Here is a 15,229-nt window from a genome sequence, read left to right as displayed (position 1 = left end):
GTACTGTTTACAATCTGTAGATTTAAGGTGATTTTATCTGATTTTTTTTTTGTATGTTTCAGGTAGGTCGCTAAAGCTGGTCCATAACCTCAGGTCGAACTGTATATTCAATGTATTTAGTGTGCTTATAGCTAGGAGACCAACAGGACAGTAAACTGCAGATGACATTTTGCACAACTGTCAGTGAAAAAAGGTGGAGAACATCACAGAAGAGGTAAGAGGTAAACCCTGATGCTAGGAAAATGGGACGTAGACACTTCTGTGGGCTGAAGACATTAAAACAGTCTGCCTTCTTGGATATCACATGATAAATGGTGGAGGAGAAAGGGGGATGATCAATCAACATAAAATATGTCGAAGGCAGTCAAGTTCTACCAGAGAAACAATAAGAGTGCTTGGAAATTAACATTGTGAATCAACTATACTTAAGTAAAATAAAAGAGTACTTGGGGGTTCTTCTTGTTTAAAAGTGGAATGCAGACAGGACAACTTGTCTCTGCTTCTCTGAGCTGTCTTCCCATGTCCAAAGCTACTGGTTTCTCAATCCAAAAGAAGCTTTTATTAAGGTTGCTATAAATGCTTGATATAAATATACAGGTTTATGTTTACCAACTTATGTTGATTCTTTATCTTGAATATTCTTAGACTTGATTACAAGCACATTTACCTTAAATTATAGATGAGAGTTGCATAACATGTATCCTGACAAAAAGTGCTGGACTGGGCCTTTCAAATCCAGGTCTTCCTGAGTCAAATCCCACCTTGTTCTCTACACATCAGGAAATGAGGCAAAATGAGCAGTTCTCAAGTGGGTTACCCATTTCCTTTTCTTACCTACTGTAAACTTTCTACAGTCTCTCAGGATTGTCAGCATGCCACTGTATTCTCTGGTGTCCTCAGAATGGGCTTTATTCTGTGAAAACATCTCGGTTTATTGTGATACAACTGGTATTTCTTTCCAGTGAAAGTGGTTCATTGTATTATAATAAGGTATAGCTGGACAGGTGGCTCCCTAGTGTGAGATAACATTGCTGGCTTGTCCGGGAGCAGACGGGAGTATGTGACTAAGTGCTCTTTTTGGAGTGTAAGTAGAAGACACTCCCAGGCTTTAAAACCTTTCCTCTTCCTGCCAGCTATGAAGGTGCTGATCTTGTTTGACCCAGCAGAGACCATCAGGCTCTAGGGGTGGCAGAACAATGACTTGTAAGGAACAAGAGTTCCTGATTGATCAGGAGGGGCAGAGCTGCCTCACAGAGCTGGACTAATCATAGTGTATCTGTTCCATGAACAGGACTGTCTTTAAGCTAACTTATTTTTGAGTCTCTGTTACAGCAACTTAACTTTATCATACCAAATACGGTTTTCTCAACTTATTTACCAGTATGACTGTCCTTCCATTGGCCAGAAAGCTCTTTCAAAGAAAGCTAATGTCAAGTGAGCCTCTCTCCTTGACATCTCTTCCACTGTGTTCCATGCTAGACAGAACACAGAATAGGGGCTCATTACATGTTAGAGACGGGTGGGCGGGCTATCCACATGTCTTAAGCAGTTGTAATCTGGATATTTCAGAGTACTGTTTCCCCGAGGAGAGTAGTTCTTAACAACATGTGGATCAGAAGCTCCTTTGAGAAACTGGTAAAAAGTATACATATTGGACATAGATAGATATTTCATGGGGCTCATAAAAGGAATTCCCAGAGCTCCATGGATTCCTGTCAACAGCTTGGAGTCTAGGATTTTAGAGTCTGAGGTGTAAAGATCCAAAATTTAAGGCTAGAGAGGAAAGGACAGACAAAATGCATAAAGAACACATTGAAAAAGAGTAAATTTGTCACCATTTATTCACTATGTGCAATAGACCTATATATTCTCGAGAAGTTAGATCAGGTCTTAACACTTCATAACTCAGAATGCAAGATAGCCCATTTGGAAAAATTTTGATTCTCAGAGGCCTGAAGGCCCAAAATGACTGTATCTCATGAGATTTAAAAGTAAATTAAAACAGTGGGGTGTTTATTTTTTAGCCTGATTAAGGAGGAAGTCCATGAATTTCTTCTTAAGGCCCTTTGAACTTGTCTTCCATTGCTAGTCTTGATAAATATATTCAACAGGGTCTATGTCATCGAATAAATCATTTATTAAGTTTACAAGAAACATTCCCAATACCCCTTTTCAGAGATAAAAAGGAGCTGGAAAGCTTGTACAGAGGGATGCTTATTCTTTGTCTCTGTGTCTTAACCAACCGCTCTATGCCTCTGTTTCCTCATAAATGGAGGTAACAGTAGTTCCTGTCTTACATGTTTGGGGGTGAATAACATTAAATATTTGTTAAGCATTTTGGCCAGTGCATGGCACATGGTTATTGCTCCATGTTTGGGCTACTATTATTGCTATTATAAGCATTCTTATTTCCTCATGACATTCCTCAGAGGTCCAGAGAAAAAGAAAGTGGCATTTTGAACCATGAAGACATACACTTGAAGTCTTGAATTACCATTTTCTGTCTTTGTGGTCTGTGGTAAATTACTAACCACTGTTCCCTTATCTGTAATGTAGGCGAAAATTCGTATTTTCTTGAGGACTGAGTGAAAACATAGGATTATGTGTTTATGCATATGTTTAACAAATATAGTTTACATATATTCTTAAGAAGTTGCAAGTGCATTAATGGAAGTTCTTTTGGATGTAAACATAAAAAAAAAAAAAACAATTCCAGATTATTTAAACAAAAAAAAATTCTCTTGAAAGTTAAGTTTGCTGACCACACTTAAGCAAGTAGTGAATACTCGGTCCTATCTTTTTCTCCAGTTCCTTTTCCTAATTTCTAGGAAAACACATCTGATTGATCCAGCTGGGCAGATGCCTGCATCGATCAAATATGATGGCCCAAGACAGAGGGTAAAAACATAATGGCCACACATGGCGCTCAGCCCTGACTGGAGCTGTTCCTAGGAAAGAAGTAATAATTGAGTACTGAAGTCGTCCCAGATGGTGTCTGGGCCGCCCTTCAGTCCCATAACCCGAGTTCCCAGGGATCTCTATTAACTATATCCAAAGCTCACGTTTGTTCTTAGCCTTCTAGACATCACACCAACTTGGTCATGTCCTCCTTGGTGAAATACATTATTTTCTTGACTTTTTTGACTCCGCTCTCCTGATTTTCTCCCAAACTCACTTGTCACTCTTTAGAATCTTTTGCTGTCTCTTTTTCTCTAAAGTTTGGAATGCCTCCAGGATAAACTCACTTCTTTATTCTTCATCTATGGGTAATCTCCAATCTCATGCCATGCTGACATTAAAATATCTATTTCCAAAATTTTCAAAAATTTCTATGTCCAGTCCCCATTTGCCTTTGAATTCCAAACTCACATATACAACTACTCACTTGATATCTGCAATGGAGTTGCTAAGGGGATTTAAAAATTGTCATGTTCCAGTCTCAGAAAACTCATCCTCTCCTAGAATTCTTGATTATCCAAGAACTTTATTAGCACTGCAGGGCAGTAGATAAGCACAGAACCTCTGGAGCCACACTGCCTTGCGTCTAACACCAGCCCCACACTTTGCTCAATTAAAAGGAGAGAAAAGTTGCATCTAGATAATGTGTATGTTGAGCAGATGAAGTGAGTTTATGTTTCTAAAGAGCTTGGCATAGTTTCCTAAACATATAAAGGGCTCAACAAATGTTAGCTACTTGATTCTTCACCCATAAAACCTAACTCTTCAATAAATCCTTTTGACTTTCTCCTCCTAAATCTAATTCTAATAATTTCACCAGAATTATTGCAATAAGCTTTCAATTTTATTCCCTGCTTCTTTCTACTTTTAATCCCATAAAATTCATTCTCCCCAAAGTGGCTAGAGTTATTAAAAATTCTAAGAGTTTCCCATGACACAATAAGAATCTGGGTGCCCTTTTGGCCTATAAGGCCCAACATGTTCAGGTACCTGTTTAATCCCCAGCCTCATTTTTACCCCTTTACCTTACTAATCTCCTAGCATACAGACCTTATATTCCTTGAGCACAAACTCCTCCCTGCCTTGGCCTGGAACTTTTATTCCCTGGGTTGTGGGTTCCCTTATCTAAAGCATCACGTAGTTACTATCACAGCACGTGGTTTTATTTCAAATAATTTCACAGGCCTCAGAACTTCTATTTGAAATATCTTGCTGAGTTATCAACGTGTTGATTATCTCTCTCCTCCCACTTGGATATCAGCCCCAGAAGATCAGCCTGTCTGTCTCACCGCTGTAACTAAGGCCTCTCACAGAGGAAATCCAATCAATATTTGACAAAATACTGAATGGAATCGCTTCTCTACTGCCATTAGAGACACCTTCCTAACACTGGAGCCAATTATGTCAGTCCCTGCTCAGAAGCTTTCTATAAATTTTTGTCGTCTCCAAAATAAATTTAAACTTCATTGTTTGACATCTACACCCTTCACCTTCTTCTATCATACACTTATCTTTGCCACCAGGAAGCTCATGTGGGCAGGGGCTTTGGTAGCTTGTTCTTCACCATATATTAGATGTTCTCAAAGCCTCCTACCAAATAAGCAGCACTGTGTCTGCTGGGCACTTTTTAGTAAGCCGACTTCTCAGATCTCCCCCAGAGCTAATGAAACAGAAACTTGGGAATGGGACCAGCATCTGTCCTTTAACAAGCCCTCTGGGTGATTCTGATGCACACTCAAGTGCTTTACGTCCCCAGTACCTAATTTAGTGCTTGGCACTTGAATATGAATGAACTTGGTGGGTGCTCCTTCTGTCTGTCTAGAAGGCCCTTACATCAGGCAGTGCAAGTGTCTTGCCAAAAGTCATTTGCCCTCTTCCTTTCTAATATAGACTCAATTTTGTTGAGGTGTCCCTTTCCTCCCTGCCTTGTGCTCCAGGGAAGGCAGAGTCCCTCTCTTAGCCTCAGGAATGGGGTTCTGATTCAACCACATCAATCCTAAGGGTCCCATGTCCCCTTAGTAATGACTAATTTGGGGGGCTGGGTATACATCCAGTTGTTTGTGACTGTGAGAGCCTTTAACAATGGAGGCCAGCTTCCCCAAGGATATAATAATGATTAAGCTGAAATTGAAGTTGTTGATCAATAAATGTGTGTATGCTGGGGATGGATGTGGAATCAGGGGCATTTCAGACAGAGAAAAACAGCAAAGCCCTGGAAAAAAAAACAAACAACCAAAAAACAATGAAGAAACACAAAACAAAAGGAAGAAAAAGAATCCTCTGAGGTTGGGTTGGAGAGTTAGGTGAGGGCCAGATTTTCAGGGCTTGGGGCCATAGCACAGATTTTTGATTTTTGTGAGGTGGGTGATTATCCAAAGGCTGTGAGCAGGTAAAAAACAAAAAGCCCTCACGGTGACTCTGGAATGGAAACTAAATACCCTATGAACAGAGGAGTTTCAGAATTACCTCAGACTAAAGTCAAGATGATCAGAAACAGTCGAATCGTAATTCAGCAACCTGAAAATAAAGACTTGTTTGTATCTTCGTGCTTATTTTATTATTTACCTTTTTGAGACAATAAAATGGAGACCAGATAGACTGGCCCTGGAGGCTGGCTAGGAGTGTTTCTCAAGGACACTGATAGCAATGCTTGGGTGGATTTGGCATTTCCATTTATGGGTGAAGTGCCCTCAACTGAACCTTTTTCACCTGACTTCCTGAAGGACACCTCTACCTTGCAGTTTCCGGAGAAATGAGGGAAGAGCCCTGCTCTTTATTTCCCGGGGTTTAATCTCTTGGGCACTATGCGATCACAAACCGTAGGCTTCCAAATCTTAGTGTTCAGCTCACAACATTAAAAAGCATCTCTACTTCCACAGTTCTTCCTCTCTGCATTCTGAGCCGACCCTGGGTCCCTCTCTTCTTCCTTGCCAGGATCCCTCCACAGTTTCTGAACCGAGCAGAGGGAGGAGATATGGAGGCAGGATAGGGCGATGGGCTCAGAAGGGAGCTCACCAGGGACAGAAAAGGACAGATTGGAGGCGGCAGAGCCAATCTTTATATTATGTGGCTACTCTAGTGAGAAGACAGGCGGCTGAATACAGAATTCTGTGAATTTTACAGGTCTAGTTTGTAAAACGAGTCAGGAGAGTGGGGAGAAGACTGCATTCTTCAAACAAAAATCTAATGACCAGGAAAGAGATAAAAGAAAATAAAAAGTTAGTAACTATTTCCCCCTTACTGGAGAGCTGCAGCCACCCAACATAATATGCTTGTAAAGAATCTTAGATAAAATGTTCAGCCAGGACTTGAAAGCCCTAGGCAAAGGGCTGGGGGTGAGGGAGTGTGAGGAAAAGGAATTAGATCCACACAAATGAACCTAGGCGGAAGACCCTCCAAAGTCATACTAAGAAAGTTCCGGTTTTAGACGGTGGGATTTTCAAACATAACTGTGGTCTCCTTGACGTTACAGCCTGACGCTTTACATAAAACCAAGACCAGAGCTTCACAAAGCACCGATTCCAGCCCAGAGAGCACCCTGTACAAATTTTATGAAGGTGACCTAGAGCTCCAAGGGTTGGGGTTAGCACTAAGTGGTTTCAGTGCACGTTCGCTTTAGCCGTTGGGAACCCTCGTACGCGGAACAGTTGTCAGAAACCATATACAGTAGATTTGCCACCCGAGGATCGCTTACTTTTTAAGTACTTTGCTAAGCATTACCCCTGACACTAATTTAAATCCCAGAGTTCACGAAACCGCACAAGCGAGTGCACAGCTCTGATTGTGAAAAAGTGAAATGGCTCTGAAAAGTGGCTATAAACATTTACTTGGAGCTGGTATACTTGGTGACAGCCTTGGTACCCCCGGACACACCGTGCTTGGCCAGCTCTCCGGGAAGCAGCAGGCGCACGGCCGTCTGGATCTCTCTGGAAGTGATGGTCGAGCGCTTGTTGTAATGCGCCAGGCGCGACGCTTCTCCCGCGATGCGCTCCAAGATGTCACTGCCGAACAAGTTCATGATGCCCATGGCCTTGCACCAGATGCCGGGGTCCGGGTGGCCCTGATTCAGCACCTTGTACACGTACACGGAGTAGCTCTCCTTACGGCTACACTTGTGCTTCTTCCCATCTCTTTCCTGGGCCTTGGTCACCGCCTTCTTGGAGCCCTTCTTTGGGGCCAGAGACTTCACTAGTTCAGGCATTGTACCGTCGATGTCTTCTGAAAGAACAGAAAACGGTGTCCGTTCCACCGGATCCTGCTTATTTGTAGACAACGTTATGCAAATGAAGGCTTAGTTCTGCAATTGCTGATTCGTTCGTCTTGAGGTCTGCACGCAAATAAATCATTCCAGATATACTGTCTCACTGGTCATATCCTGAGACAGTTTTCCAGCAATCAGGCCACCTTCTTTAATCTAGTTAACCTATTTTATAATGAGTTCTGATTCGTTTATAACAATTCAGATTAGTTTGTTAATTTTAAAAACTAGAAGTAACTCTCTCCAGGGTTGTGAAATATCAAGGAGGCAAAGCTCGTGGCACGGTTAGTCTCTGATTTGCAAGGCCCGTTTACAGCTCCTGGAAAAACTGTATCTTTACATTTGAATCCAGTGAGAGGGAAAGGAAGAACTGAGAAAAAATAGGCGGTGATCCAGACAATTCCGAGTACAGTGTTTCCCACTGTACAGAAAATGCAGAAACACAGCGCAAAAACAAAGGGCAGGGAAATAAAATTCCATCACTTGAAGGGAGATAAGAAAGAAAAGAATTTCGTAGCCTATATGGCTATAAACCTTCGAATTGGAAAGGAGCAAATCACATCTAGTTTGGCCACAAAGGAGGGTCAGAAATAGTTCTTCAGTCTAACTAGTGAAATGATAAAACAAACAAAAACCCCAAAAACTTACTAAAAATTAAGAATCCGGTGTTTAACACATTTACTTTAAATTTATTATTATTACCATCATCATCATCATCTTCGTCTGAAACCGGCTTCTTAGTTCTTTCAGTACCATCTTTCCTTTCTGCAGAGAGGTGTCCTCCCTGAATTTGACATTTTTTCCTGACATTCCTCAGGCTCCCCAACCTTCCGCCCCCCCGCCCCTGCCGTGTTTCAGTGAAAGCTTCCTGAAATTAGTAACCTAGGTTCATAGCGCCTCCTAGTGACTTGTGAAGGCAAACATAAACCACTTCAGAAAGGAAGCTTCGTGAACCCAAGTTCTCTAGATATACTGTACACAGATTGATTGTGATTTATTTATTCAGTAATTATTTAGCATCTGTTACGTGCCAGGCATTCTACCAGGAACTTGGAAATGTCCAAATATAAGCTTATAGTAAATGTTGTCAAATCGAAGAGGAAAACAGACACTGTGGAGGGTCAGGCATCCAAACAAAGAAGAGCCTTAGATTGCCTCTCTTTCCCTCGGGCAGTGAATTTCAGATACTGAAATTACCAGAGACTATAAAATAACTATTTACTGGAAGTTTGAAGAAATAAAAATGTAATAATACAATCAAGGAACAAGAGACCATCAAAACCAGGCTAAATTAAAAAAAAATAGAACTAGAAATAAAAAAGAGCGATATTTCATAATGATAAAATAAAAATCCACTGATAAGATGTAACATTCAGGACCTTATATGCACCTGACCACACAACCACTAACTATATAAGCAACAACTGGAAGAATTAGCAAGAGAACTTCAAGTTTACAGCTGTAGGGAAAGCTTTCCTATACTACTCTTATAAATTCACATAACAAGCAAAGAAAAACAGGTATGGTTATAGAAGATTTGGACAACACAATGGACAAACTTGATCTATCTGTGATTCCTGCACTTAGCACAAAGAGATTGTCCAATTTTTAAAAGCACACATTTAATAATTTCAAAAATTCAACACTGAGTTTAGAAAAAGTCACAATGGATACAAAAAAAAAACAGTTTCATATATACGGCACTCTTTTATCAGCTAATTAAAGAGCAATAGAAAATATTTTTTTAAGATAGTAAAAATAAAACAATCTTTCCATATGCTTGAATACTAAAAGTGCACTTCTAAATACCATGGATTAGAATATCATCAGGGAAATTATGTAATATTATGAGATAAATAAGAATGAGAATAATACATATAAAATTTGTTGGATGTATCTGAAGCTGTACTAAAAGGGAAATATATAATATTATATGCATATATTAAGGAACAAGAAACACTAAAGATATGCAAACTAGGTGTTCAACAAAAAAAGCTAAAAAAAGAACAGGAAAATAAATCAAAGTAGAAAGAATCAGCCTTAGAATTCTTAGAATGTGTTGTACTGTTGTGAATGATGTTCTATTTCGATTCCAGATAGGTCATTGCTAATATATAGAAAGGTCATGAATTTTTATGTGGTGCACATATTTACCAACCCTCTTGAGCTCTTATTAGATCTCATTGTTTATAGATTCTCATGGATTTTCACATTGACATATTATTTTAAATATGTCAACCCTGACCTGAAATTTAAAAAAAAAAAAAATTAAAGAAAAAAATGGAGATAATCCATAAACCACAAGCTTGTTCTTTGAAAAACCTTACAACAATAGACAAACATCTAGAAAAACTAATGAGGAAAAAAGAAGAGAGTGTGTGTGTGAATAAATCATAGAAATAGAAAAGGGAAAGTAGCTACCAAAAAAGAGATATAAAGAACCACAAGAATGCTATGAATAACTTTTACAAAAAATTAAACTTAACAGAAAAGGATAATTTTCAAGAAAAAAATTAAGTAATGGGTTGAATAAACAAGTTATGATTATGGAAATATGACAGGCAGTTAAAAAAAACTCTCCTGTACTCTTCAATCTAAATGATATCAAGCATAACTGGGTTTTACAGGTATTAATGAATTTAAGTAATTGATAATCCCTATTTTACAGAAGCCATTTCAATAGAAAAATAGCTCTCCTTTTTTTTCTTTTGCAATTGTGTACACTTACCTAAACTGGACAGACAGGAACAACACAGACCTAAAACAAAGGGAGAAAGGAAGAGAGAGACAAGAGAAAATTATAGTCTCACTTTACTCATGAAATTCATTTTTTTTTTAAAAAAGCTCTATTTGAAATGCAAGCAAATGGAAACCAAGAGACCATATTATTAAAAAAAAATAGTATATCATATAGGGTTTATTCCAAGGATGGAGGAAAAGGTTAACATCAAATCTGCCAGTGTAAGAAATTAATAGAGAAAAACTGTTATCATTTGCATAGATACTGGGAAAATATTTGTTAGAATATGACACTCCGCCTTTATAAACATTTTTACCAAACTAGAAGAATAAGGAGTAGCTACTTACTTCATAAGGAGTAGCTACAGTGAGCACAACATTTAATAGTGTAATTTTAGAATGATTCCCAAAGAGTCAAAAGAAAGACAAAAGTTTGGTGGTACTACTCCTATTCAACATGGCACCAAGGGTCTGGCCAATACCATGAGACAAGTACAAGTAAGAAGGGTAAGGATGCAACAAGAAAAGATGTTATCTTTATTGTCTGACAATAATATGTCATTGTAAAAATTCATGAAAATCTATGAACAAACAATTAGACCTTACAGAGCTTAAGAGCGTTGGTTGCTACATGAGCACCACATAAAAATTCATGGCCTTTCTGGAACTGAAACAGAAAAACCAGAAATCATTTACAACAGAACAACACTTTCTAAGGGTTCTAAGTCCAGGAAAAAATATTCCACATCTGTATGAATAAAACTATGAAATGCGATTTGAGGATACAAAACAAGATTCACTCAAATTAAGAGATATACACTACACTATGTTTGTTTTGTGATGACTCAATATGCTAAAATGTTCATAAACTCAAAAATAAGCTAAAAATTCAATGTTATGCCACAAAACAGCACTGTATTTTTGGTAAAGCACTGTAAAATTCATGTTAATGAGCAAAAATAGTGAAGATGATTCTCCGAAACAAAATAAAACAAATGAAAAAGAAAAGAAAGAAAAAAGAAATAGTGGGGCAGGGAACCTAAGAGAGGCTAGGATCATCAGACCTTGAGCTGTCAGAAACTATATTAAGCATTTGTTCAAATCTTCGTAGGCAAAGGCAAGAAGAGGGCTCAAAGTAGCCTGGCTAGTTTGCTTTAAATTTTACCTGCTATGATTGATTCGGATTGCTTAGAGTTACCAAGAGATAATGTCTCTAGTGCAATGATTTAGAGCAGGGACCCTGGAGCTAAGCTGCTTGGGTCAGAATCCCCTGTGCCATTTATTAATTAGATGACATTGGATAAATTATTTTAAGCTCTAAGTGACTCAGTCTATCTGGGTAAAATTGGGATAACAATAGTTCATAGGTGTGTTACGAGTATTAAAGGAGTTAACAATCTGGAAAGCACTTGAAAATGTGTCTAGGTGTATGCCAAAAGAAAAAAAAATTTTAAGTAAATAACTGGGAGATGGTTGTGTGCAAACTGCGCCCAGGGCTGCATTATGTTTTGCGGGCCCTATGCACTTTTGCCTTCCTGGGCCTTCTCCTTCGTAAAAATTATAAGAAAAATAATAACATTATTAAAATTATATAAACACTAAAATATTAGTATTACACAGAACGTTTTCATCGACCTAAAATTTCATTTTTAATTCTGATTTTAGAAGAAATTAAAATATTTTCGTGAGCCTCTAAAAGTACTGTGGGCCGTAGGGTCTGTGTCTACCGTAGCCTAATAAACGTAGGCCCCTCGTGCATCTCAAGATGAAATTTAAAACACATATAGTTATTCAAGTGCGAAGTAATAATAATTCACACACACATACATATACACGCACTTAATCCTCACACAAAGTGCCCTAGAAATGTGTTGATAATAAATAGGGGTGGTGTAAGGAAGGTGTCCTGGGGATTAGTTATGAGGGAGAGCGTCAGTTCAGAAAAAGTCGAGAGAGGAGAAAAAAACTACCGGAGGGCTGCTGCCCTGTTTCTCGGTCTTCAAACTGCTCGGTTCCCCGTTTTAATCTGCGCGTGTCCTCATGGACTGTTGGGACTCTCCAGTATCCAGCGGGGAAAAGCTGGGTTGGCAAAGCCTGCGCATCAGCAGGTGGCTGCCACGCGAAATCTCGCGCGCGCAAGCGGCTGGCGGAAGCCTGCAGCTTACTGGAGACCCCCGGGGCGGCTGGGAGGTGGGGGGAGCCGAAGTGACGTAACGTGGCGTATGCGTAACGTAGAGCTCTGGGAGAAGCCGCGGAACGTGAGGTTGGGTGAGACGATCCAATGAGGGAGCCGGCGTGGAGCTGCGAGGCGGGACGGCCCTTGGACAAACCCTGCGTGGGGGGGCGTGGCTACGGGCGGGAGCCGACAGAGGCCGGGCGTGGAACGCAACGTTATTCTTTCCACCCTTGCGTGGCTGTACCGGAAGGAGGTGCCAATTTTCAGGACTTGACACGTCCAGTTTAAACCTCAAGGTGACTTTTCAGTTTTGTGCGGCTGTTTGGTAGTATCATTTCAGGGACATCCCAAGTCGTAATTTAAAGCACATTTCTCTAGGTGTGATCCCCGACCAGCAGCATCAGCACCACCTTCATAATTTAGAAATGCAAATTACTGGATCCTACTCCAGGTCTAGTGAAACAGAAACTGTGAGGTGGGGCCCAGCAATCTGTTTTTAAAATTCCCTCAAGGGAATTCCCTGGCAGTCCAATGGTTAGAGCTTCGAGCTTTCACTGCCGAGGGCGCGCGTTCAGTCCCTGATTGGGGAACTAAGATCCCGCAAGCCGCGAGGCGCGGCCAAAAAAAAAAGAAAAAAAATCCTTCAGGTGAGAAGTAATGTGTTCCCCTTAATTCAGATGTTGAAGGTGACCTCTTAAATGTCAGCTTAGCTAAACTAAGTTTTTACCTTCGAGATCGTTAACAAAGCCAAAACAGTTCTTAGGTCTTACCCACTCAGAACTTAATGCCAGAAAATAAACTGAAATATAAATAAATTGCCTGTCCAGAAAGGGAAGATCTTAGGAGAAGAATTTGAATCAACAATGAAAGCGGAATTTCAATTATCCATAGAGTTTATTAAATATAGCGTCTCATTTACAAATGTTTTGCTATCCTTTCAGACTTCCCCCAGCAAAGGTAGTCCACGGTAAATAATGAGTTCCCAGTAATTACGCCTGTAACAGAAGTAAATTCTGTTTTTATAATGTAAATAAAAATAAAATGAAAAAGCTAAAACACCTTGTTTAGGCTCTTCCACTCGGGTAGTGATCTCCTTTTGATAAGTCAGTGTGCAGCAAATCAGGATGGGTAGGATTTTGGTGGGATATACACACTAATCTATCATCTCAGGCAGGTCAGACATCATTCTTCGTAACTTCTACGGCCAGATTCTCATTTTCAGTTACTGTTTGCATTCATTTCTTCTCTGCACTCATATCTCTCCCCTGATTGAAGAAATAAAAAAGGTTTATATATTAGGTGCCATTTTGCCATCAACATTAATATCTGCTATACAAAGAAGAGGGTTCTGTTTACATATGCTTGTATAATGTGCTATGAGGAATTTCTGCTCCAGTGTTACCTACACTTTAGTCATTATTAGCATCAACAGGTAATGACTCAAACCATGCTCAGTCAAGAGATATTTCTCAATAATTTAGTCTTTGTTTCAAATCTCCCAACTACCCTTACTGGGGTGGAATTCAAATAGTTCAAAAGCTTATATTCTCCCCCTTTAGTTTTTGACCTGAAGAGAATTAGTCACTCTGATTTTCATTTAATTCAGAGATTAAGGAAAATATAACAATTGCTAACAACTGCTAAGTGCTTATGAAATGACTATAACTGTTTTAAGAGCTTTACACAAATTATCTCAATCCTTAATATAACTCTAAGAAGTAATGCATTATTATTATTCTCCTTGTATAGATGAAGAAAGTGAGACCCAGAAGAGTCACTCATTCAATTGAACCATTTCAACAAACAGATCTGGCCTCTATTCCTGTTGTTGCAGACGTATGTGTATTTTAATTAAGTAATTAATTATGTCGTGCTGCAAATGGTTACTGAGAGCCTACTGTGTCTGAAACAGTCAAGGCATTAGGGAGTCAGTAGCAAAAAAGACTAACCCTGCTCCAATGAGCTTACATTCTTGAGAATGGGGAGGGGAAACAAATAATAAACAAACTTATGTCAATAAGTACTAAGTATAACAAAGAAGAATGAATGGAGAAAAGTAAAAAATGGGATAAGGAGGTACCATTTTACATCTGCTGGTCAGAGAAAGTCTCCCAGATATGATACCATTTTAATTAATCCACTCAACCTAAAACCCGAGAAATGTGGAGAATATTTCAGTTATGTAACAGGTATTATACCCAGCTGAAACACATGACTAAGCCTGTCCACCCTCTGCCTCTCTCCTATCACAGTCTTTTATAGGCTTCTCTTTGGTCGCTAGGCCCTTTCCCTCCCTTTTGTAGTAGTTTGCTTCTTCCATTCTTTTTCTGACTCCTCATTTTCTCTCACCTTTCTTCTTTTCCCCATGCTCCTCCTCCTTCTTTCCTAAAAAAAAATAGCTATAATTTGGCTGTGATATTGTTTTGTATTTATGAAATACAGCTTAACATTCACTGTTAAAACTTTTAAACAAAATTCTAAAGCATGACTCCTTTAGTTTTCTACAAATCCTGTTCCCTGTGCATGATGGCAAATTTCATGGTTTATGAAAGGAAGAGCCACTCAAATGCTGCTTTTCATGTAAAGGAGCCTTTTCTTCTATTTAGCACTAAATGCCCATGCCACCAACATGAAACTTTCCCCAAACTTTTCCCAAAGTTGAACTCTACCTCTCCTAAGTCTTCTTTTCCTGCAGCTAGGGTTTGGAGGGAAGTTGGGAGTATGAATCGAGAAGACTGCTGAAGTTGTTCATCTGAATAAAGTACAAAAATTAGTCTTCCAAAAGAAATCTCCTTATAATTTCTGGGTTCACAGTTGATCTAAGTATGCAGAAATATGTGACAGAACAATCGTAAAAAGCAAATAGGGGGCTTCCCTGGTGGCGCAGTGGTTGAGGGTCCGCCTGCGGATGCAGGGGACACGGGTTCGTGCCCCGGTCCGGGAGGATCCCGCGTGCTGTGGAGCGGCTGGGCCCGTGAGCCATGGCCGCTGAGCCTGCGCGTCCGGGGCCTGTGCTCCGCAACGGGAGACGCCAGGGCAGTGAGAGGCCCGCGTACTGCACCCCCCCCAAAAAAAAAAAAAAAAAAAAAAAAAAAAAA

At 39.7% G+C, this 15,229-nt stretch overlaps 2 protein-coding genes across 2 annotated transcripts in view; both read right to left on the bottom strand.

Moving 5' to 3' along the window:
• Positions 1-6,426: 6,426 nt before the first annotated feature.
• On the bottom strand, positions 6,427-12,038 carry LOC112404166 (histone H2B type 1-L-like). The gene is made up of 3 exons (XM_024752017.1): positions 11,926-12,038; positions 9,945-9,974; positions 6,427-7,176 (listed from the first exon to the last, which is right to left on the bottom strand). Exon 3 carries the CDS (start codon positions 7,157-7,159, stop codon positions 6,782-6,784), a length of 378 nt encoding a protein of 125 aa, XP_024607785.1. The 5' UTR covers positions 7,160-7,176; positions 9,945-9,974; positions 11,926-12,038; the 3' UTR covers positions 6,427-6,781.
• Positions 12,039-13,006: 968 nt separating this feature from the next.
• The window catches only part of LOC112404161 (histone H2B type 1-M), a 9,367-nt gene continuing 7,144 nt past the window's right edge, over positions 13,007-15,229 (bottom strand). Inside the window, exon 2 of the mRNA XM_024752011.1 lies at positions 13,007-13,396. The gene's annotated coding sequence lies outside the window, so the exon portion shown is untranslated. The remainder of the gene's footprint in view (positions 13,397-15,229) is intronic.

Source organism: Neophocaena asiaeorientalis, unplaced genomic scaffold (genome assembly GCF_003031525.2).
Source record: "Neophocaena asiaeorientalis asiaeorientalis breed wild unplaced genomic scaffold, Neophocaena_asiaeorientalis_V1.1 scaffold165, whole genome shotgun sequence".
Lineage (NCBI taxonomy): Eukaryota > Metazoa > Chordata > Mammalia > Artiodactyla > Phocoenidae > Neophocaena > Neophocaena asiaeorientalis.
Note: the sequence above shows the minus strand (reverse complement) of the source record. Positions and strands in the feature narration are given on the sequence as shown.

Excerpts from the sequence above, each read along its gene's own strand:
- LOC112404166 (XM_024752017.1), bottom strand. The coding sequence starts at position 7,159 with ATGCCTGAACTAGTGAAGTCTCTGGCCCCAAAGAAGGGCTCCAAGAAG.